The sequence below is a fragment of the Ahaetulla prasina genome, chromosome 1 (genome assembly GCF_028640845.1).
Source record: "Ahaetulla prasina isolate Xishuangbanna chromosome 1, ASM2864084v1, whole genome shotgun sequence".
In the NCBI taxonomy this organism is placed as follows: domain Eukaryota; kingdom Metazoa; phylum Chordata; class Lepidosauria; order Squamata; family Colubridae; genus Ahaetulla; species Ahaetulla prasina.
In genome coordinates this window covers 40,508,059-40,531,609 of record NC_080539.1, presented here as the reverse complement: position 1 = coordinate 40,531,609, position 23,551 = coordinate 40,508,059, and the positions used below count along the sequence as shown (strand labels likewise).

At 36.4% G+C, this 23,551-nt stretch overlaps 1 protein-coding gene across 1 annotated transcript in view; it reads right to left on the bottom strand.

Annotated features, from left to right (window-relative positions):
* CCDC88A (coiled-coil domain containing 88A) overlaps positions 1 to 23,551 on the bottom strand; it is a 93,866-nt gene that overhangs the window by 18,198 nt on the left and 52,117 nt on the right. Inside the window, exons 17-27 of the mRNA XM_058164806.1 lie at positions 23,384 to 23,525; positions 18,200 to 18,376; positions 13,067 to 13,344; positions 12,755 to 12,898; positions 11,154 to 11,340; positions 8,479 to 8,624; positions 6,950 to 7,042; positions 5,977 to 6,191; positions 1,915 to 1,998; positions 441 to 644; positions 122 to 193 (exon numbers count right to left, since the gene is read on the bottom strand). Coding sequence (XP_058020789.1) covers positions 122 to 193; positions 441 to 644; positions 1,915 to 1,998; positions 5,977 to 6,191; positions 6,950 to 7,042; positions 8,479 to 8,624; positions 11,154 to 11,340; positions 12,755 to 12,898; positions 13,067 to 13,344; positions 18,200 to 18,376; positions 23,384 to 23,525 — 1,742 coding nt within the window. The remainder of the gene's footprint in view (positions 1 to 121; positions 194 to 440; positions 645 to 1,914; positions 1,999 to 5,976; positions 6,192 to 6,949; positions 7,043 to 8,478; positions 8,625 to 11,153; positions 11,341 to 12,754; positions 12,899 to 13,066; positions 13,345 to 18,199; positions 18,377 to 23,383; positions 23,526 to 23,551) is intronic.

Genomic DNA, 23,551 nt, shown 5'->3' with positions numbered 1-23,551 from the left:
GTCTTTGACAGGAAGGACATTGTAATAGATGATTCTATGAGTTAACTTCAGGTCATGTCGAAGGCGGCGTCATTTCATCAATGTTCCCATAACCAGCGCTCATTTAAAGTACAAATCTTACCTTGAATTCTTGAACCTGTACTAGAATCATCACTAATTCCTTGTGGACTTACATCTTCAAAAGATGTTGTATCTAGGTGAAAACAAACATCAAAACCTTAATATTAGTTTATCATCTAGAAAATGCTATGAAGAAGCTTTTGCTCCAATAAATTCATGTTCTCATGAATAAGTCAGAAATATAGACCTTTTCCCCACTACATAAATCTGTATTATAAATATTTGTTGAAAAATCATATGAAATATTAAGCATGAATAGATTCTAATACCCCTAGTGTTGCTAACACAGCCACACCACACTGAAAAGATTCTACCTATACCTTTATTATTAAGCAACTGCTTGGATCTCAAGCCTGCAGCAGAGTTGACAGTTGCAAAGTTGATGGATGTAGTAGAGAAGGCCATAGATCCCAATTCTTTTCTCCTTTTACCCGTGGATATATCATCAGGACCTTCCAGATGCTCAGAACTACCTATCCATTGTCCTCCTGCTAAGACCATGGACTGCATCAGGTCATTCATTGCTGGGATGCAAATGAAAGCAAATGAATCAGCATGATTCAATGATTTTTTTTGCATTGTAAAATGCTTCACATTTATCTCTAATCATCATTCTGAAAACTACATTCCATGTTCATATATGTTACAACATGCATTTGGCTGAATGAATGAAAAATGTTAAAAAGCAGGACTTTCTTGTGCAGATGATTGTAAATGTTTTTAACTGCCATGCTTGTGCTGAACTGCTACATAAATATACATTAGGAGCTCTGATGTTTGTAATGGTAAATGTAATGAACAGGGTAAGATGAGCACAAGTGCTTATATAAAGTCAGTGCTGGCAATGATAAGGGGCCCTTTATTGTGCAGGCTTCTACAGGGATAGATATTTGTGCATAACACTAGAGATAAGGTTCTAAATCAAATGTGCTCTATAACACCTATCTACATATTGAATCCTTAACTTAAAAATAAAATAATACACTGGCAAAAACTTGCCTCCCCGTTCCCCACTTTTAGAAACTAGTAAAAGATTTATGTTTAGACAGGTTCTAGTTTAAAAAAAGAAAGAAAATGGTACCTGGCCTTATAAGACTTATAACTAATTTTAAAAATGACATTCACTTTGCAAATGTGTGCCTGGTACCTAGTTATCCATATATATTTAATGCACATATGCTTGAATGCACATAGAGGTGTTCCTTGCTTAACCACTCGTTCAGTGAAGTTTCAATGGCGCTGAATAAGTGGTACTTGTGACCAGTCCTCAAAATTCCAGCCATCACACTACCCTATGGGCATCTAGCAATTGAAGTCATGTGATTGTCATTTGCTATCCCTCATTGTCAGGTTCCAACAAGCATGGGGAAGCTGGCAGGACATTGCAACTGACCAGCATGTGACTTAACCTGGACACTGGGCTTACTTAACACAGATAATCAGAAGTGCAGGAACTGCATCACTAAGTGGCATGGTCATGTGAAATTGTGCTTTATGGCCATATTACTTAATGATGGAAATTCCAGTCCCAATTATAGCTAATGGGGGACTACCTGTAATTTCCATAACGTGAGCAGATAAATGTATCTTCTATTTTGTGTTATTTATAGAGCCCAATAATTATGCATATTCGGTGTCAATGTTTAGAAACATTGCTTCAGCTCCTCGTATAAAGCAGGACTTGCACTCTGCAGAATAAAAAAAAACAGTGCAGTCCAGGGAAGGGTTAGGAAAGTTAGTAATAGATGCCAGTGTAGCCATTTAAAAAGAAGCTGAACTTTCATAAAGTCTTACACATGGAGCGACGGTAGAAGGCCTTCATTTTGTCTTTTTCCTTCGGTCTGTTCCTCAAAAAGGGCAGTCTTTTCAGTGCAACCACTTTTATGTCATAGTATAAGGAAAAACAGAAACGGTAAATGAAAGAAAAAGGGGAGAAGAACAGATGGAAGTTAAATGTTGAAACTAAGGACAGAAATGAATGTTTGAGTTTCCACTAGCTGCAATTTACTAATAGCTATTAATTTCATGTTGCCGAATGACAATGAAATATGAAACCTCCATAGTGAAACTTTTAAAATATCCAGAAACCCTGGAAATCCTATGTGAGGAGCAAAAAGAATTTCCATTGTTCAGGATTATTAAATGTCTCAAAAACCAATCTAACAAAACCCAAACAAAACACTAACTTTGAGATGGAAAGAAAGTTAGAAATCACCATGTAGGTTTTTGGAGATTGAAAAATGTTTTTTAAATGCTAATTTGGTTTATTAAAGATCTTTAAGCTTTGCCCTTACTTGCTACTAGATTGTGGCTGTAGTTTTAAAAAAATATTTAATTGTTAGTTTGATCCTGTTTTATTTCAGCAAATTGTTGTGTCTAGTAGTTGCAAGGTTCCCTTTTTAATATAATGTCAAGGTTCACACATTGCACTAAGTCATAATCGTCTCTGTTTTTGCTTTAATACATGAAGCAGGGTCAGAGAATAAAAGATATTTTATTCCTGGACAGTAAATTGTTTGAAACTTGCTGTTGGCTTACATTCATTATGTTAAGTGTAACAATATTTCATTATGGCTTAATGTGATATATGAATCAAGCTATTGTAGTTTATTACTTATTATTTATTTATCTCTTTATTTGCTTACTTATTATTAAATAAGTATGTATTGATTCTCAGTGACCCTGGGTGGCTCACAAGTAAAAAAAAAATAGCTTAATGTGATTTTTTCCCCATAAATCATGGTTAACAAACTTTGACATAGCACATTGTATAAACACAACATCTAATAATAATGAACAAATGTGAATATATACCGTATAATTTCCTGGCTTAGTCCCAATTTTCTTTGTGTCCTATCAAGTATCCATTCCACATGGACACAAGACAAGGACCAATAAAAATAGGAGGGGGGGAAATCAGGAATTGGCCAAATGAGCCAAGATTACTATGTTCATCTGCAAAACAGCCATCTTTTGTCCATCTTTTTCTTAGTCACGGTTAAAACAAGCTAAGCATGACCACCGTATACTATCCGATCAAGAAAGGAAGTGCAAAAAATTGTAAACAATCCAATAGGCTGTCATCTTAAATAGTAGCACTTGCATATTGGAGCAGGGGATGCTATCATTCAGAAAATTGATACCATAACAAAAAAACAAAACAAAACACCCTAAGAAAAATATGACAGTGATGTTAGAATCAATCAGAGAGTACATACAAAAACAATTTTAAATTTAGTGTCACAGAAGGATTTTACATGGATCTCTTATTCCAGACTTGAAATCCTATGCAAGAGGACCTGGTAACTAGAATTTTTTTTTTCAGTATGGGTTTATTCCAATCCAAACACAAAGGATACATATAAATTATTAATCTTGGAAAAATAATGAGAAAAATCAAAATGATGTTCAATAACATTATCTTCCAAGAAATTATATATGATACCACAATCTTAGAAAATTTAATCTTTATTTATGACCTATTGTTATCTATTCCCACATGCACTGCATTTTTCATTGGAGGATTTTGCTGAAGTAAAGAGTAGAAAAAATTGCAGGAGTTAAGTACAAATCTTTCCTGTTTACCAATTCCAACTCTAACTGCTTCTCTCTCACATCTAAAGAAAATCAGGACTGAATACTTCCAGTTATTATTTCCATCTAGAACTCCATTCTAAAACTTCAATTCTGAATATATGTTTCTAGGAGTACACATCAAATAAATATATTGTATGTCAGTTTCTGTCAATGATTTTGCCAATTTAGTGAAGAAAGTGGTATTGCTGCACTTTGAACTCTTATTATTTTGATCCTTTTTCAGTCTGGATTTACACTTGGATTTGACAAGCAGGCCATCTTGATTATTCCAGTGAATTCAGTTCTGGAAAATAGGTGGGGAAAAGCTAGCTTGATGATAGTTCGGGATGTCTTGTCAGCTTTTGATAGCATTAAGTACAGCATCTTGTTGAAATATGTGAGGGACAGCTAAAATTGGACATACAATTTAGTAGCGGTTCCACTCCTGTTTTCCCAGATGTTATCAGAAAGTGATACTATGAGATTTTGCTTGACCTTTTTGGAATTATCCTTTATGGTACCACAAAATTCTATCTTCTCGCCATCTTATTTAATATGAAGCACTGAGAAGAAACATGTATGGTTTGGAACTAGATGTCATAAACATGCTGATAACATTCAGCCAACTTGTTTGGATTGCAGTTCTCCAAGGTGTATGAAACAGAATGGGAGAAAACCAAGTGTGATTCAGTGCAGACAAGATAAAATTTGTATTGATTCTAGGAACTGGAAATCACAACTCAGCTGCTATACAGCAGTAAAAACTGATAATCTATAATGGTGAAGCTGCCAAGAAGCCAATCTCACCCATTCTACAAATGATATCAAGCAAAGAGGGGTAGAATGTCAAAAAAATCACTCAAATTTGTATTATACACTGTACTTCATTGAATACATTCAATCAAGCAGTACACAAAAATGCAGCTCAGAATGCAGCTATAAATCACAAGCTAACTATTATAAACCTATTATTAGGACAAGTATTATTTCAGTTTTGCTGAGATGCACATAGAGTGAAGAGAAACTTCAGTATTTGTTATCTGAAACACCTAAAATGATACCAAACTGTCATTAATATAAAACTATAAAACTTAAGAACTTAAATATAGAAATATAAAAATTAAAAGGTAGAGGCGCTATATTTACAACTTTTGGCAGTAGGTTAAAAACTTTAAGCTATTAGTCTTATGAAATATATATTGTATTTTTCTTACTTTATTAATGAAAAAACTGCTTTTGTGAATTAAATCCACAAAGAAATATTAAAAACTCATGCATTCCAACAATGGAATATTTGAACTGTTTTGGTACAATTCAAATGGCGTGAGAATTCTGAACAGTGACCATCAAAGTGTAATGGTCATAGACTGGGTTTGTGTGCTAAACAGATACCATTTGCTACCAATATAACTTAACTTTTAAGATCAATCAAAATCAGCCAGTGTTGCTATTGAGCATACTGTTGTTTTGATGGCAGAGTACAATTAAAAATGTACAAGCAAAATGAATGCCAATTGTTTGTTTCCCTAAATTTACATAATAAGCACAGATGATGGCTATTCTTAACTTGAAAGGTAGAATGGTGTAGTGGTTAACATATTGGACTAGAAATTGAGAGAGCCAAGTTGTAGTCCACCCAAGGCCATGGAAACCTTGGACCGGTTACTCTTTCTCAGTCCAACTACCTCACAAGGTGGTTGTATGGAAAAACAAGATATGGAACCATTATATACATTGCCATGAGCTCCTGAATGAAAGATGGTATATATGTGTAATAGGTATATAAATAAATTCCTCATCATATGCAGCTGAGCTTTACATATAATATATGTGAACCAAAACATTGACTCTTCCATGCAATGTTAGGGGCAGGGTTTATTAACTTCATCAGATGGCAGGTTGGTAATGGACATGCAGACAAATAGGATCAACTCTATAACTATATAAAAGTTGTTCATAAGGAAGCATTTTACAGGAAAATCATATGATAAAAATGCCATGAGTGAATGAGAGAAACAATATTTTTTTAAAAAAGAATTCGGGTAAAGGAGGTACAAATTTCATTAGCCAACTCTAACCCATTTGTTGATTTCATTTTAAATAGTGAACCCTGTAAAACATTTAGGAGTATACTCTGCTGTAGAGGTTGCTTGTCTACTATCAACTATATAAGAAGAATATTAAAATACTTTAAATCTAGTTTCCTCCCCCCAATACATTTTAAACTGGAAACATTACAACAGATACTACTCCCTATTTAAATTTTTTAAAAATACTCACTGCTGCTTTTTTTAGTCCCCACTGTTTGGCCATCTTCAAGTGAATTTGAGCCCACAGAGGAACTATCTTGACTATCTTGATGTGGCAGCTGAAGAAATCCTTCACTAGATTCTGAGCGGGTTGGTGTCAGAGTCAGAGATTTGAGGCGTTCTCGGTTGACATCTTTCTTTGATTTTATCAATTTCCTCATTTTCAGAGTAATCCAATTGCCTCTCCTTTTTAAAAAATATGAAAAAGATTGTTAAAGATTTATATAATCTAAAGAGAAATCAGTCAACTGAAACTGAAATGCTCTTCATCTGATGAAATTCTGAAGTTGGGACATGAGCATAACCCTTAAGTTGGGTGCTATGGCTTTGGAAAGCCAATTAACTCTGACCAACCTATTTAACAATGCAGTAACTTCCTTTTTTGAAGCTGGCAAGGTATTTAAGCCAAATGATGTTTCCAAATTCAGAAAAACCCTAACTTTGACAACATTAACCCCTTTCAAGAACTATTCTTGAAGAGGAATTTCTTGAACAAAGACTTTTGCCTTCACAGTGAGGGAACTACAGAAGTATTAATCTATGTTTTGTTATATTGCCTTTATAAAGTTTACTGTTACATATAGTAACTCCCCACTGTCATATTTTAACTACATTAATATTGTTCAAATCAATGTGATTTTATTTCAGATTTTGAATGAGGCATTTTATAATTTTACACTGTACTTGACATACATTGTACTTTAACCACATCGTTTTAAGTCTTTATTTTTATTACAATTTTTATTTGCTGTCTCAGAGTTTGTGATCTTTTATGAATTGATAAATAACTAAAATAAATTGATTGACTGACTGACGAGAGAGAATGCTAAATTTAGAATTTGTTAACCTTCAAAAATAAATATAGCTTTTCTCTGGTCATGTGAATACAACTTAAACAATTCCCAACAGAATGAAAATGTCCTTTAACTTAGCAGACACATTACCTTCTAGGGGGAGATGGTTCATAGAATTTATACTGATCCATAATCTTTTCTTCTAATTTTTCTTTTTGTCTTCTCAATTCATTCAACTTGTCACTATAAAAGAATACATTTCAGAAGGACATATTTCTACAAAATTGCTTTCCCTTTTAATTTTGTTTCTAAATATCTTAATACCTTTTCATTACAGGTCTCACTCTATAAATAAATGTGAAATTGTTTTTTACACAGTACATGGTTGATCCAGATTACTTCCATGTAGATTTTGCATTATAGAAATATACTTCTGGAAAAGGGAATTGTAGTGAGAGGCTTTTATATTACCTTTTATGTTTTTATTGTAAATCACCCAGAATCGCTTACTGAGATGAATGGGGTAGAACGGTGATAGACAGACAGGCAGACTAGTCCCTGTCCTTACAAAAGTCAGCTGAGTGACTTTTGGCCAGTCATTCTCTCACAGCCCAACTTACGTCACTTACGTTGTTGTGTGGAAAATAGGAAAAGAAAAGAATGTATGATAGGTTTGTCACCTTGAGTTATTTATAAAAATAATAAAGACAGGATAAAAAAAAATCTAAATCTAAAAATAATGAGGCCAAAATATGTTCTGTGAAAATATCCCCAGTATAGAACATGGATTTCCCGTATTACAACTGTGGGTGAGAGTTTATTTATGTCTGTGTTTCAACAAAGCAGTAACTCAGCCCCAAAATTAAGTCACTTTTTGAAATGTAATTTTTAAAACATATTGTTCAAAAAATTGAGATTACCATGTTTTACATTGACTATTTCCCTTTGAAAATAATATTGTAAATTTGAAAAATTGAAATTACTCTTTTTCAAAGTAAATATATGTGTATCTCATAATTCCTACACTTTTCCCCATGGTTCTTGTTTTAGTTTGTGTATTTCTCTCTTCAGTATCAAAGGGCATATCTTAGATTGACTAAAATGACACCTTCAACTACAATTCCCTTTTGCAGAAAAACTGCATCTCCAGTCATGGGTGATAGATGAAATAATGCTAATAATGAATGGGGTTGGCATGAAAATTCTCCGTAATCCAGAAGTATTTTATTATGTAGTTACTGGAATACAGTAGTCATTAAGTAGTCATTGCACGATTCAGATTACTTTTTAATGGTATATGCATACTTTAAGTATAATGTATTCTTTAAAATAGTCATTTTATATCTTTTATATCTTTAGTCAATTCAATTCAAAAGATGTATTTTAAAGAATCTTATCATTCATTATAAAAATACAAACATCAGGGGAAGAAACGGGTAGCTTGCAACTTATCAATTTCTTTAATTGCATACACAGAATCTGAGTAAGACTCATTCAAATTAATTCAACACTGAACATGCTTTTATAGTAAACATGAGTGATTAAAATCTGATTTGGTGTGTGTTAGACATTTTTCATTAGTTCTTAACAAAATGTCCCAATAACATTTTCATTATTTTTATTTGGCAGTTCAACAGCAATTATGATTTTGTAGCTGGCTTTTCCCTATTGATACCTACATATACTGCCTTTGTTCAACGTGGAAGAGATCTTTGCTTTCCATATTCTGTTCCAAAAGTGTTCTGTTTTGTAACATTAAAGTCTGTATTTGGTCCAGTAGATGTCTGTTTTCTTCTTCCAAGTTCCCTTTTAGTTGGCTAAGCAACTGTCAACATGTCCAAACACAACGTTTAGTGCCAATATTGAGCCAATTTTATTTATACAATGCAGTTAACTAAGACATTTATCAAATAACAAAAGCTTGCCCTAGAAAATACATTATTTTCAGTTGTTTTACTTTTAATCAAAAACATTTTAGTGGTTCTGTTTAGCTTGTATTAAATTTTTGGCTATCAGTAAATCTAAAATTATAGCCAGTGGGAATGGTATATGGCAAATTTCTTTTTGGAATATTTCAGGGCATTTCTCAGGTTTTCAGCTTTCTCTTACACTCAGAATGAAACAATGATTATTTGTCATGAAGATTTCTTATTGTTAGGGATAACAGAAGAATCCAACAATGCTAACACCTTCTGTTTTTCTAGAAAGACTAGATTGTAAATTGAATAAACTGAGAAATCAGATCTTCATTTACATTTAATTACATTCATATCAGGGGTGAGTTCTACTTACCTTTACTATCGGTTTGCAATGGGAACGCGTGCGCACGCTTTGCTTGCGCTTCTGCGCAGAAACTTCCTGTTGATGTCTGGGTCAGTGGGCGGAGCCTCCCGCTGGTTTTACTACCTGTTCTTGTGAACTGGTCTGAACTGGGGACAACCCACCACTGATCCATATAATGATCAACAGAGATCTATTTAATACAGGACCAAGGAAAACTTGGAAAAGGATGTTTTTCTCCTTTTTCTCCTCTCCTATTTCTTCTTTAGGGCAGATACAATTATTTTCATCTCCTTCCCTAAGGGATTTATTTAACACCTGTTCTGCCATTTTGGTCCCATCTGTTCAAATGGAGCCTGTCATTCCTGTATAGATCTGGCTTTTCCCAAAACTTTATCCAATACCTAATAAAGAGAAAATCCTCCTTCTGCAGCAACATTTCATCTGTACATTGAGAATTCCAATTCTACCTGTCTAATTGGTCCTGTGCACAGAAGAGGTAGCATTTCAGAGATAGCTATTCTGGTAGTTCTGGCTTCCATCTTAGCCATCTGAATTTAGTTTCCAGGACCTCCCAACTATATTATAAGAATGTCATTAGTGCCTACAACAGCTGCCTCTTCTCCAGCAATATCTAGCAGCCTATCTAGACAGTGCATAGTACCTGCAACCTTCCTACAGGCAGACAAATCACCATACAGTCAGCAGTAGACACCAGGTAGTCACCACCAGATACACAGCCATCTAAATTCCTAATGATCAAATAATCTATCACCAGAAATCCCATTACTCTGGGAGAATGTTCAATGCAAGAGACTTTGTGTTTCTTCTAAGGGAGAGCTTCCCTCCTTCCCCAGGACTCTTGTTCTCTGAAACAGCCAAGGAGCTGTCACCTTGTGAATGAGATTGCTATTACATCTCTGAGCCCTTCACCTGTATATCTCCCTCTCCCTATATTCTAGTAGAACTATCTTTCCCTCAAGGGAATTGTTTCCTGAGCACCATCAAGCAACCACCTATGATCTTTTCCAGTAACCCATTTAACCCTCTCCACTTCTCCTCTGTTCTTGTTTCAACCATTGTGGATTCAAACTTTCACTTTTATTTTTTTAGCCTTAATTTTAATTATTTACTGTTTCTTCACACACCACTAACAATCTCCTGTTAGACAGATGTTTCTGTCACAGAGAGGATTGGTGTAATTATATTCACCCTCTTGCAACTGAGATGGAAGAAGAATCAGAGAATACATGTTCTTTGTTTTTGTTTAGCAAATATTGCTTGTTTTCTGGCTATACCTATCATGACATCCATTTTATGCCCTTAAACACAGGAAGAAAGGCAGAAAGCTGAGGAGAACGATGAAAGACAGAAAAGAAGGGGAAATGGCAAGAAACCACTACACCGAGTTAAAGTTTTAATATAAAATTATCTGCAACTTTCCTGGGATGAATGAATTAACAAATCCATCATTAGAGGCATTATCAAACTTAGGAATCTTAACTCTTTATGTAAAACATAAATTCAATATTTGATAAGGGAAAATGTATTAAAGCTCTTTATAGTTTTTAATATCTTGTAAAACAATACACAATATCAGTTTTTTGTTTTTTGCTTAAATTAAAAATTACAAGGTTACCATGAGGTAGACTCTGGGACTAGAAGTCTCTTTTACAAATAAGTCCTATCTTTGATGCTGGGGTTTGATGGGGTAAGTGGGCAACTTTTGCTATTCCATCCAGATGGACCACCAGCACATTCTATTCTAACTTGCTCCCAAGGCTTCAGAGCAAAGATCAGATAAAATATTAAAAAACGGCCATCGAAAATAATCTTTTACCAACAGAATCAAAGTCTAAATTCAGTCCCTAATGAAGTTTCAAACTATATCCTCCCACAAATGTCCTCATGAAGTCCTAAAACAGAATAAATTAAAGCCAAGAAACAGAGACCATATTTTAAAATGTTAAATTATGAAATTTGTAATTCTAATTTATTCACAAATCCACATAAACATACCATATATTTAATTTCACTATAATAAAGCATTATAAGTATAATATAAACTGATTACCTCGCACTGATTATTTAGTTTTGTGTGAGTAATATCCAGTTGTTGATATTGTTCTTTAAGTTTAGAAAATTCAGCCTCCAGTCGTGTTTGCTCTAATTTAGAACTGTTTAGTGAAGTTTTTAAATTCTTGTGATCAACCTGAAGAACTTCATTTTCTTTCAAAAGTTGTAGATATGTATGATTTAATCTGTAATTAATAATGGTAAAAATGAAATAATAATATTACAATAAAATTTACTTTCACAAAGAGTCTGTAAATATTGGTGTGTTTATATATCTTAAATTTATTTTTATAAATAATTCAAGGTAGCAAGTATACTTAATATTACTTCCTCCTATTTTCCCCATAAAACAACCCTATGAGGTATGCATGTAGTATTGTTCTTAACAACAAAGCATGATTATTCTAACAACCTTTTTCTATATATACAATATTTTCCTCATATCTAAGATGAATTTCTATGAATATATATTATAGATGGATTGCAATGTTCTTGAAATAGCTCAGGTGTCAGCGTTCCAGAAAACCCCTTCTGCAGAAAAGACTCCAAAACCAACATCTTTCAAAGTTCTTTTACTAGCATAGGTAAACCTGCACAGTTGGAGGAAAACCGAAACTGGGGATTCCGGTTCCTCCCTCAGTAATACAAACCCCAAAATCTCCACCCTCATGACCCCTCTGCCGGTCACATGCTCCAATCCTCTACCGTCCCATGTCGAAGCATCACTCCAACCACTCCTTCTCCAGATGCGAACCCACCCTGACCTTGATCGGCAGAAAATGTTATTATGTCTAATCATCCTTTGCACTACCACCCTCCTCCCCTCCTTTCCCACAGAGGAGAATTGTGGCAGCGCATGGAAGCCTTCGGCCTAGTATGGCTTCCAAAGATGACATCAGGTTTTAACAATGCTTTTGCACTGTGCTAAGTAAAATCCAATACTGCACTAATGGGAATGTCCTGTTTTTTCTCCTCTCCCATTCCCCTTTATTCCTCAAAATTTCCTTCACTGATTTGAAAAACTTCAAGGGAAAGTTATCTTTCTACTGGTTTTAACAATGGAAGCAATTACATCAATTGAAAGACTTCACTGTATTTCAGTTATGATCACGGTCAATTTCAATCTCTATAATACAATATACCGTATACACAGAGTCTAAGGTAGTCCTCTACTTACTGGTCAACCAGTTGCTTAACAATTGTTTGAAATTACAGTGGACCTGGAGCAACTTGTAAAGCATTTGTGACTGTTGTAAAATGTTTGCCACCATTCCCCAGTCATGTGATCACATTTCAGGTTCCTTGTAAATGGCTCACGTTTCTGCTTGCAGTGTCCTATGATCATGTGACTGTGATTTGCAACTTTTTTTCTGATTTCTGGCATTTTGCCAGTTTCTGTCAAGAAATGTTCATTCAGAATAATGGACTTGCCCTTATAACAGTGGTGTTCACTTAATGACCACAGTGATTGCCTTAACAATCGCCACAAAAAAGGTTGTAAAATTAGGCCCATCTCAGCTTATGATTTTAATCACTTACAGCTGAAACTCTGGTCCCAATTTATAAGTCAAGGACTATCTGTAATTCTTGCTTTCTCACCTGTCATTTTCTTCACAAAGTTTTTTGTATTCCACTGCTACCATTTCATGTTTCTTGTTTTGCTGAAGCATCTTTTCTTGCTCCACTTTGAGGCCTTTTTCCAATTCCTCTAATTGTACTTTTTGCTGAAGTAACTGACTGTATCTGTCAAGTGAATATAAAATTATAAGCACTATTCTCAAATATAAAATTGTAAAAATAATTAAGAAAGTATATTCTTTTTTTTATTAAACTTTTTATTTTATTTCCTAAATTAATGTAAACAATTCTATGGCTTTCCTAATTTAGTTAGATTTAGCACAATATAATTACCTGTCTTCTAAATCCTTATGTTCTACTTCAAGATTCTTATGTACAGATTTAAGGTTTCCATGTTTAGAAATGAGAGATTCATATTCAGCTGCTTGCCGCTCGTGAAGTTGTTCCAATTTTTCATGATCTTTGATTAGAGAATCATAAAATGATCTCAAGTCTTCCCGTTCCTTTATTATGGATTCATTTTCATTTTCTAAGGTTGATTGTTGAATCAATAGCTGTGCATTCTGGTTCATAAGTGATGTGCTTTGGGAATTAATTGCTGAATTCTCCACCTATAATAAAAAAACATAATTAGCTAATGTATAACGGACTCCTTTTAATGTATGAAAAAAATGTATTTCGTTGCCATCTTTTTTTAGCTATTTTGGCCTATCAATCTTATTAGATTCAGCTAGCATGGATCCAAATTTGAGAAGACTGAATTTCACCAACGGAACAATTTCACATCTAATTTGCATTACAGAAATGATTTATAGAGAGGAAGAGAAGCCAAAGTCAGCAAATATAGCAGAAGTCTTCTCAACTGAACTTCTCTGTCCTCAACCCCACAAACTTATTTCCTCCAATTAGTCTGTTGGAATAATTCTTAAAGACAGAAGGAGGACTGCAAAAGAAGACCATTTGCAGAACTTCTGAATTTTACATTCCACTGCCCACAGAGCCATTCTGACCAAACATATTCCTCATCTAGGAAGATTTTTGGAAAGGAAGGCAGGAAAAAAATCATTGAAAAAGTCTGCTTAACTGGATTTAAACCGTCAGGTAAATGTAGCAGTGTTCCTGCTGCTCTCAAGTAGACACAAAAAAGGTAAGTAGATGTCTTGCAGAAAATTAGAAGGTTAGAGGGAAAAGGTATCTAACAGTACCTGGAATCTTACACCCTAGATAGATTAATTCCCTATCAAACCATTACAAGACTGGTGACATACAGGGTCTGAAAATAGTACAACCATGTCATATTCTGTGAAATGGAAGTATCAAGTCAGATTTCAATGAGCAGAGCCACTCTGTGATCAGGAAAGATCATTAGAAAGAACTGCATTGGCATAACTTGGAAGATACAAAAAACAACAACATACAATCAAATGTCTTATGTTAAAAGCAAGGTTGTCGCTATTAAGTGTACAAATAGTCTTTGCTTAATGACTCTAATTGGGATTGCAACTCTGCCACAAAGCAAAACGATTGCTAAATGGGAAATCAAGTGATTAGGATTATGCTTTAGATGGAAAGAGACAAAACTAATCACACCTCAACTTTTATTTGTCTCCTAACCATGCTTTGGAATGCTGAGGTGCCTACTTATTGCTTTGTACATATTGAAAGCAATGGGATGTCACTGCAGCATGGGTTTAGGAGCTGCAGGCACATCCCCCCTGCACATCAGAAAGATTGGAGAGAAATTTCAAGAGAGTACTGTAATCAGTTTGCACCACCAGTTGGTGGTGGCCATTTTTGGGGACGCGAGGGAGGCGAGGGAGGCCTGCTGTTGCCTATGCTGATTGCAGGCCTCGATTTCGGCCCGGCTCCAGCCGATTCCAGCGGCGATGAGAATTCGGCCCGATTCCATCTGGGGCATGGATTCCGGTCCGTTCGCCTGGTTATGGGCCCGCCAGTTCCATCGGCGCTTTGTTGCGCCTGGCGAGGCCTTGTGGGCCGCGAGGCGCCCGTCCAGCGGCGTCCAGTGTTCTGCGGCCCCATCAGTTCCATCGGCGGCGGGCGTGGTGAGGCCGTGGTCGGAGATGAGGCCGGAGGCAAGGCTATGGTTTGGCTCCCTCTTCTGGCACTTTTGGCACATTACATCGTGCTTTGTTCATCTGCCTTTTGCTGTATGGCCTGCCTTCCTCCCCCCACCCCCCGGACTTTTGACCATCGAAGCTGGGTCGTCAGGTATTTATACCCACGGGTTCCTGGACTGGACTGGACTGGACTGGATTGGACTATGGACTATGAACAGACTGACGGCCATTTCTACCTTATTAAGACCTTCTGTAGAAACATTTTCCATAGGTTTACCATGGAGGCTGCCGGCCTGTTTACCTGGGCTTATCATCTTCATCTGGTTCCAGCTTTATTTGTCCTCTTTGACATCTGGACATCCGTTGGAGGATCCATCTTTTAACGTCTTACCATCTGGGATGTTACCATCTTAGCACCCTCACCGATTCGTACTTTTCTATGCGTTACGCTGCACATGAACTCTTGCGCCTGCGAGGTGCCCCCGCCTCGCAGGAATGGCCCGTCTCACTACCAAGGGCCGGCCTCAATGTGGTCTTGGGACCCACAGAGGTGGCATGCGAAGAGAAAGAGCCTTTGGGGTTTTAGATAGGGCATTTTAAGGGGTGGGAGGGTTAGGGCGGGTGTTGGGGTAGCCCGTCGGGAGAAACCAGTCCCTCGCGCTCGTGGCGATTATTTAGTGGGTTCGGAGGTTATGGGGGAATGTGTTCCTTTTGTGAGGTGGTTCCATTTGCACGGTAAGTGGGAGGGGCAGATATGGCGGAAGGGGATCGTATTGGTCTAGGGGTCACGCGTTCGATGTCTGCAAGCGATCGCGTGCCCGATCCTCTGACTTTTCCCGTTCCCGGATGGTCAAGACCCTCAGAGCCTGGGCCTTCGTCTTATGTTATGCAACCGGTCCGTGGCCAATAAGGCCCCTAATACGATCTTATCCAGGGGGCGCGGATCTTATAGGCGTTACGGAGACCTGGTTGGGCACTGAAGGCGTGCCCTGGTGAAATGTGCCCACGGGTTTCCGTGCATTCCATCAGCCGAGGCCCAGGGTAGGGTGGGGTGGCGGTTGCTATTAAGAGAGTCTAGAGCCGAGGGAGACCACTGTACCTCAGATTGCGGTGTGAATCCCTCTTTGTGAGATGGGGTCATAGGTGTCAGATGGGCTTGCTGGTCACGTACCTGGCTCCTTGCTGCGTGACAGCTGCCCTGCCTGAGCTCCTGGAGGTGCTTGCCGGGTGGCAGTGGAGACCCCAGACTTTTAGTCATGGGGACTTTAACTTGCCATCTGCCGGCTCGTCATCGACAGTGGCTCGGGAGTTCATGGCTTCCATGACGGCCTTGGACCTGACTCAAGTAGTTGATGGCCCCACTCACATCGGGGGTGGCACTCTGGATCTTATTTTTATCTCTGGTCAGTGGTTGAAGGATCTGGATTTGAGAGATGTAGTCATAGAACCTTTGTCATGGTCAGATCACTCTCCTTCGCCTGGACTTTCTGACCGCCACTCAACACCGCGGGGAGACAGAACCACAACATTGGTTCCGTCCCAGGCGCCTGATGGACCCGGAGAGGTTCCGGACGGAGCTTGGGCCACTTCCTGAGGGTCTGGCTCACGGCACGGCAGAGGAACTAGCTGCAGCCTGGCAATTCTTTAGAAATGAAAAAAAAAAAACCATATTAAATGCATGTACCTTTTCAGTAAAATCACAATTTTTAAAATTCTGTATCAAACATTCCAAAATGGGTGAACTTTCAAAATCAGTAAGTTAAAATCACAAAATATAAGCATAACTTAAAAACAGATATTTAAGTTAAAACCCCGCATTTCTATCTATAACTATAGAGACATATTTAAACAACATAATATATGATTGAGAGCTGTGATTAAGGAATCAGGGTAGAAACTGGAAAATCATGAGTTCTAGGCCCAGCTTAGGCACAAAAGTAGTTGGGCTGACCTTGAGTGATTCATTTTCTCTTAACTCTAGGAAGGAAGGGAATGGCAAACCACTTCTGAAAAACCTTGCCACAAAACTACAGGGACTTGTCCAGGCAGGCTCTGAAAATCAGACACAACTGAATGGATGGAAACTAATCAAGGAGAGAACTAACCTAGAACTAAGGAGAAATTTCTTGATAATTAGAACAAATAATTAGTGGAATGACTTGCCTCCAGAAGTTGTAAGTGCTGAAGGTTTTTAATGAGAGATTGGACAATCATTTTTGTCTGAAATGGTGTAGGGTCTCCTGCTTGAGGAGGGGTTTGGACTAGAAGACCTCCAAGGTCTCTTCCTACTCTGTTATTCTAGAAGAAAAAAAGGTGCATAAATATTGCCAAGGCTGGAACTGCAGCCAGCCTGTTCCAATCTTAGCAACAGTTCCGCAGTCTTTTTTTCTGGCCAGCAGAGTTTTCTCTGGATCAGAACAAGATGAAGAAATTGTATGCTCCATAAGGTTGCTTCTCACTAGGGGGGCTGCAGGACCCAGACAAACTCTGCAGGAACCTCATGAGTAAAGAGTGTTGGGCGATTAGGAAAGAAACATCATGCCTGAAGTTCAGTAGAGCCTTTAATTGACACTGAGTCTGACCAAATCCCACTTTCTAAAGCACTTTGGACTATAATTATTTAAAGGCTATTAAGTGAGCTTTGAAGCACCACTTTTAGTGAACCACCTGGTGAACATTTGTATGGCCAATGATGCGACTAACAGGGGGGGAAAAAAGGAAAACTACAAGAATTTAAAAATTAATTTGCAGCATAAAGCAAAATTAAGAATTGGGATTATTTTATTTTTTAATGGATCAGAGTTGTTTTGATGGACTTTGTTTATATAAAGTTCTTTTAAATTAATTAAACACTACAGACTTCCATGGGGAAGTGTTTTGCTAGAGTTCTGATTGATGGACTCTTTTAAAGACAAAAAAAGATGATTGTGAAAGGTCATGGACTGCAGAATTGTGAAGAAAGAAGAAAATATAAATTTCTTCTTTTTTATGTTTTTTCATTTTGGACTATAAATTATGATAAAGATGGCTACTACTAGCTAAAGAAGGGAAGGGAAGAATTGTTGATTGACCAATCTGCTGAGATAACACCTGAGAATTTACAAAGAATGTTTGAGAAATGTGAAAGGCTGTAATATAGAGGAAAGACTGGTGAATTTGGAAGAAAAAATTCAGAGGAACACATACTGCTTATGTAGTAGTCAAAAGGGAAGTGGAAGAACAGGAGGGAACTATGCTTGGGGCATGTCTAACTAAAAACAAATTAAACAAAGCCCACACAGCTCTAGAAGATTATAACATGTAATCTGTAAAAACATATCACCTGCGTAAGATCCACAAAAACCATGAAATGTTTAACAGTTTCTAATAAAGCAAATGATATACTTACATTTCTTTCAACTTCAATTAATCTATCTTTAACCTTCAAAAGTTCTCTAGTAGTTTCCTGATTATCTCTTTCCCATTTAGTGACAGGCTGACTTTCTTCATCAAGTTTTGAAGAATAACTCTGTACCATTTTCTCCTCCTCTTGTCTTTGTTTGAGGGCTTCATAATTCTTTTTCACCTAAAGATAAATTAGTTCAAATTTTTATGTAAGATTTCATTATTTATGAATAATTTCATTATTCATTCAACAGGGGCCTCTGGTGGCTCAGACAGTCTGTTATTAACACAGCTGCTTGCAATTACTGCAGGTTCAAGTCCCACCAAGCCCAAGGTTGACTCAGCCTTCCATCCTTTATAAGGTAGGTAAAATGAAGACCCAGATTGTTGGGGGCAATAAGTTTACTTTGTATATAATATACAAATGGATGAAGACTATTGCTTAACATAGTGTAAGCTGCCCTGAGTCTTCAGAGAAGGGCGGGATATAAATGCAAATAAATAAATAAATAAATAAATAAATAAATAAATTATATTTCTACTATATTTTCCCTCAAAAAAGTATATACTTTAATTTCATAAAAACCAGGTTAGGTTATAAGTGAGGCAGTAGTGGGTTGCTACCAGTTCGCCCCGAGTTGGGCGAACCGGTAATGGTGGCAGTGGGAGGCTCCACCCAACTGCCTGGACATCTTTGCGTATATGCAGAAGTATCACGTGCACCTGCGAGCGAACCAATAGCAACCAAAGTTGAAACCCACTACTGATAAACTGGATAAACTGATTGAATGGAGATTTGAACCTAGGTCTCCCCAGTTCTAGTCCAATAATCTGATCACTATTAAGCAGCAGGACAATTATTAATTGTCTTTATTTCTATAACAACCTCTTTGCTGTGAACTGCAAAAACAAATAGGATAAAAATGCAAATAACAATCTTATCTGAGAATAAGATTTAACACTCGTCACTACTTATTGTTGCAGAAAATACTGCATGCAAATATTTAGTATTTGTTTAGCCCATATCAAGATTTTTTCTAATGATTGCATTGTTAATTATTCCCTTATTTCATTTATGATTCATCAAGCACAGATCAATGCATGTTCAGACTACAATCCTATACCCACTATTTGGAGTAAGACCTACTGAACAAAGATAGAATTTGGTTTCCAGGCACACAAAAGAACTATACATCTAAATATTCTTTTTTTTTTTTTAATAAAAAGTTTTATTTTTACAATCATATCAAATAATTCATCCAATGTACAGTTATATACAATTAGTCGGGCTTGCCCAGTCACCACCACCCTTTTTAACACTCTTCCCTCTTCTACCTTCTTTTACTTTCCAAACCTTCCTCTCCTTCTCTTATCTACATCCACTCCTCCCTCCACCCTACACCTTCCTTCTCCCTCTACTATCCCTCTTCCTTCCTCTTCTCCTCTTTCCTACCTCCTACTCTCTTTTCTCCCTCCCACCGTTCTAAAATGGTAACTATGCAGACCCGACCCTACATTAATTATATTTCTTCAATAATCCCTGTACATTAACCATCACTCCATCTCTACCAAACCCCCCAATTCCCTCCCCTTACCCCCACCCCCACCCCGACTTCCCAGAACAAAATGCAGGGTATCAAAACTAACAATCATAATCCAAAATAATTCCTAAATTATAATCTTTAGTCACACCACACTTAGTCACACTCTCAATTCCCCTCTCCTTCAAAAATATATCTAATACAAAATATTTCCTAAATTTACTCATATGCTATTCGATATTTTTTTATCTGATACTTATTTTAAATATAATCAATCCACATTTTCCATTCTAAAATATATTTTTCTAGTATATAGTCTTTCAAGTAAGCGGAGATTTTTGTCATCTCTGCCAGATTTGATACTTTGAGTGTCCATTTGTTGTTTTGTTTTGTCCATTCTTCGATTGTAGGTAATTCTTCTTTCTTCCAATACTGAGCAATCAAAAGTCTTGCGACTGTTATTAAGTTCAAAATCAATTTAGTCTCTATAGCTGTATAGTCCATAATTATTCCTAGTAGAAAGAACTGCGGAGTAAACTTAATCTTCTTTTTCAAAATATTCTGCATGATCCACCAGCCTTTAATCCAAAATACTTTAACTTTTTTACAAGTCCACCATATATGGTAATAAGTAGCATCTTCACAATCGCATCTCCAACATTTAGCAAGATCTAATATGTGTTTCTTGTAAACAGGTAATGTCATTTTTAAATTATTTCAAATAATGAAATACTTTCCTTCTCTTCTCGGTGAATTCAGGCCATTAACATTCCAAGATAATAGTTTAATTGCCATTATCGGCCAAAGGAAACTTTTGGAACACCAGCCGCAGATCACATTTACTTTAGGCCTTGCTCCTCCCACTGTTTCCATTGTAGTAGTTGCCAGTTGTTGTTGTGCCTTCATCTCTTGTTCCTTGCGTTTAGCAGCAGCTCTAGTCAGCCTTTGTTCTTTTGAATCTAAACCCGTCGTAGGTATTTCCAACACTTGTAATAAATCTTCTTCCATCACAATCTGTTCTTGTACCTGCTTCACTTCTCTTTCCTTCACTTCAGCCTCCCTTCTTCTAGCTTCCAATGGGGGAAGACTTCCAACTTTTAATACCTCAACATAAAATTCTCTTGCTTTTCCAACCGTATTGAAACGATGTACTTTCCCTGCATAATATACTACTATACCAGTTGGAATATCCCATCTATATTCAATCTGATGTTTTTTAAGTTCATTCACCAGGAAGGCAAATTCCTTCCTAGCCCTTAACATTTTGGTGGAATTTCCTTTAATATCAAGATATCTTGACCAGCAATCTGAATCTTCTCCCCTTATATGAAGCTTGCAAAATCTGATTTCTCACTATTCTGTTTGTAAAATAAATAACAACATCCCTTGGCAACTTTTTGCCTTGCTATCCAAGAATTCACACGATATATTTTTCAATTTGATAAGCCACATCTGCTGGACGAGCTGCTAATATCTCAGCAAATACTTCAGAAAAATTTCCTTAAATTCTCTTCCTTATTTTCTTTCAAACCTCGAATTCTAAGAGCAAATTCCATATTTCTATATTGTATCAAAACTATTTCATCCTCTGTCTTTTCCATTTTACTTTGAAATTCATCCATTTTATTTTCTAATTTTGAATTATGTTGCTTAATTCTTCAACCTCCTCTTCCAATAAAATCACATTCGTTGCCAAACTTTGTACTGCCATTACAAATCCTTCTTTAACTTCTTTATTTCCCACTTGAATTTCTGATATCTGCTCTTTCATTTCAGACATCTCATCAGTTATTACTTTAAATTTTCTTCTATAAAGCCTTTTAAGTTCTCTTGTAACGCCTCTAAATTCAATGTTCTAGTCTCTGCTGTATGAGCTGGAGGCACCAGCTGATAAAGTTCCAGAGCTCTTTGTTACAGTAGACTTTAATTGTTTGGCTGCCATCTTCTATAAAATTATTTATTTATTTATTTCCAACTTAATATTCACTTTAAATCTTCTTAACTTCTGAAACACAGTCTTTTAAAGCAGTATTTAAAAATCTCCCTAGATTCTATCAGCAGGCAGCAAAGAGTTAAAGCAGCAAGTAACATGCAAATTACCAACTGCAGAGGCACACGCTGAAAGTATCACTTTCGCTTTCCACTCGTTAACTTGTTAACAATTCGCCTCCATTTTCTTGCTGTTTTCAAGCTTGTTACAAAGTATCGGGAAATGGGCTTGGCTACTTGCTTAAAGTTCTCCCACTTTCGTTCTGTCCGGTATAATCCTTTATTGTCCAAAATAAATCTCGGCGTTTGGTCGTGGTGATTGGTTCCGCCAAAGCAGAAGAATCCTCGGATCTGGAGCACTTCCATCCTTTATAAGGTAGGTAAAATGAAGACCCAGATTGTTGGGGGCAATAAGTTGACTTTGTATATAATATACAAATGGATGAAGACTATTGCTTAACATAGTGTAAGCTGCCCTGAGTCTTCAGAGAAGGGCGGGATATAAATGCAAATAAATAAATAAATAAATAAATAAATAAATAAATTATATTTCTACTATATTTTCCCTCAAAAAAGTATATACTTTAATTTCATAAAAACCAGGTTAGGTTATAAGTGAGGCAGTAGTGGGTTGCTACCAGTTCGCCCCGAGTTGGGCGAACCGGTAATGGTGGCAGTGGGAGGCTCCACCCAACTGCCTGGACATCTTTGCGTATATGCAGAAGTATCACGTGCACCTGCGAGCGAACCAATAGCAACCAAAGTTGAAACCCACTACTGATAAACTGGATAAACTGATTGAATGGAGATTTGAACCTAGGTCTCCCCAGTTCTAGTCCAATAATCTGATCACTATTAAGCAGCAGGACAATTATTAATTGTCTTTATTTCTATAACAACCTCTTTGCTGTGAACTGCAAAAACAAATAGGATAAAAATGCAAATAACAATCTTATCTGAGAATAAGATTTAATACTCGTCACTACTTATTGTTGCAGAAAATACTGCATGCAAATATTTAGTATTTGTTTAGCCCATATCAAGATTTTTTCTAATGATTGCATTGTTAATTATTCCCTTATTTCATTTATGATTCATCAAGCACAGATCAATGCATGTTCAGACTACAATCCTATACCCACTATTTGGAGTAAGACCTACTGAACAAAGATAGAATTTGGTTTCCAGGCACACAAAAGAACTATACATCTAAATATTCTTATGACTCAATAACTTTTAAACTATATTTTAAATGATCTATAAAATTTAAGAATTAATATTAATGCAAATAGAAATAGTATGATGCAAAAATTAATATTACCCATCATTTTTAGAGTAATTGGCAGAGTCAATCAAGTAGAGTGAAACCCTTGCAAGAGAGGCAGAAAAAGTATAGTGAAAGGCATTTTAGTGAGCTAAGACTTAACGGCTATTCTCCCTCTTTCCTATTCTGAAAAAAAGGAACAGATTAACAGTGGAAAAGTACAGGTTGTGAAAACTGCATTTTAACAACTCTTTTGCTTTCAAATTAGCAGTGTTTGTAAATAGTAGACATTTTTAATTTATGGATTTGCAGTTTAATAAGTGTAAACTTTTTATGAATTTAAAAATAAGTTACTGTTATATCACAAGACAGATGGGAACATGTTTTAACTTACTATCTTAAGCTCTTGGCGCAGCTGTCGATTGAGATTTGTTGATTCTTCTAATCGAGCTTCCAAAGCAGCAATTTTTTCTTCTTTTATTTCAAGTGATTTCTTCAGTGTGGACTCTAACCTTGACTCCAAAAGTTTGTACTTACTGTTTAATGAAACAATTTTAATAAA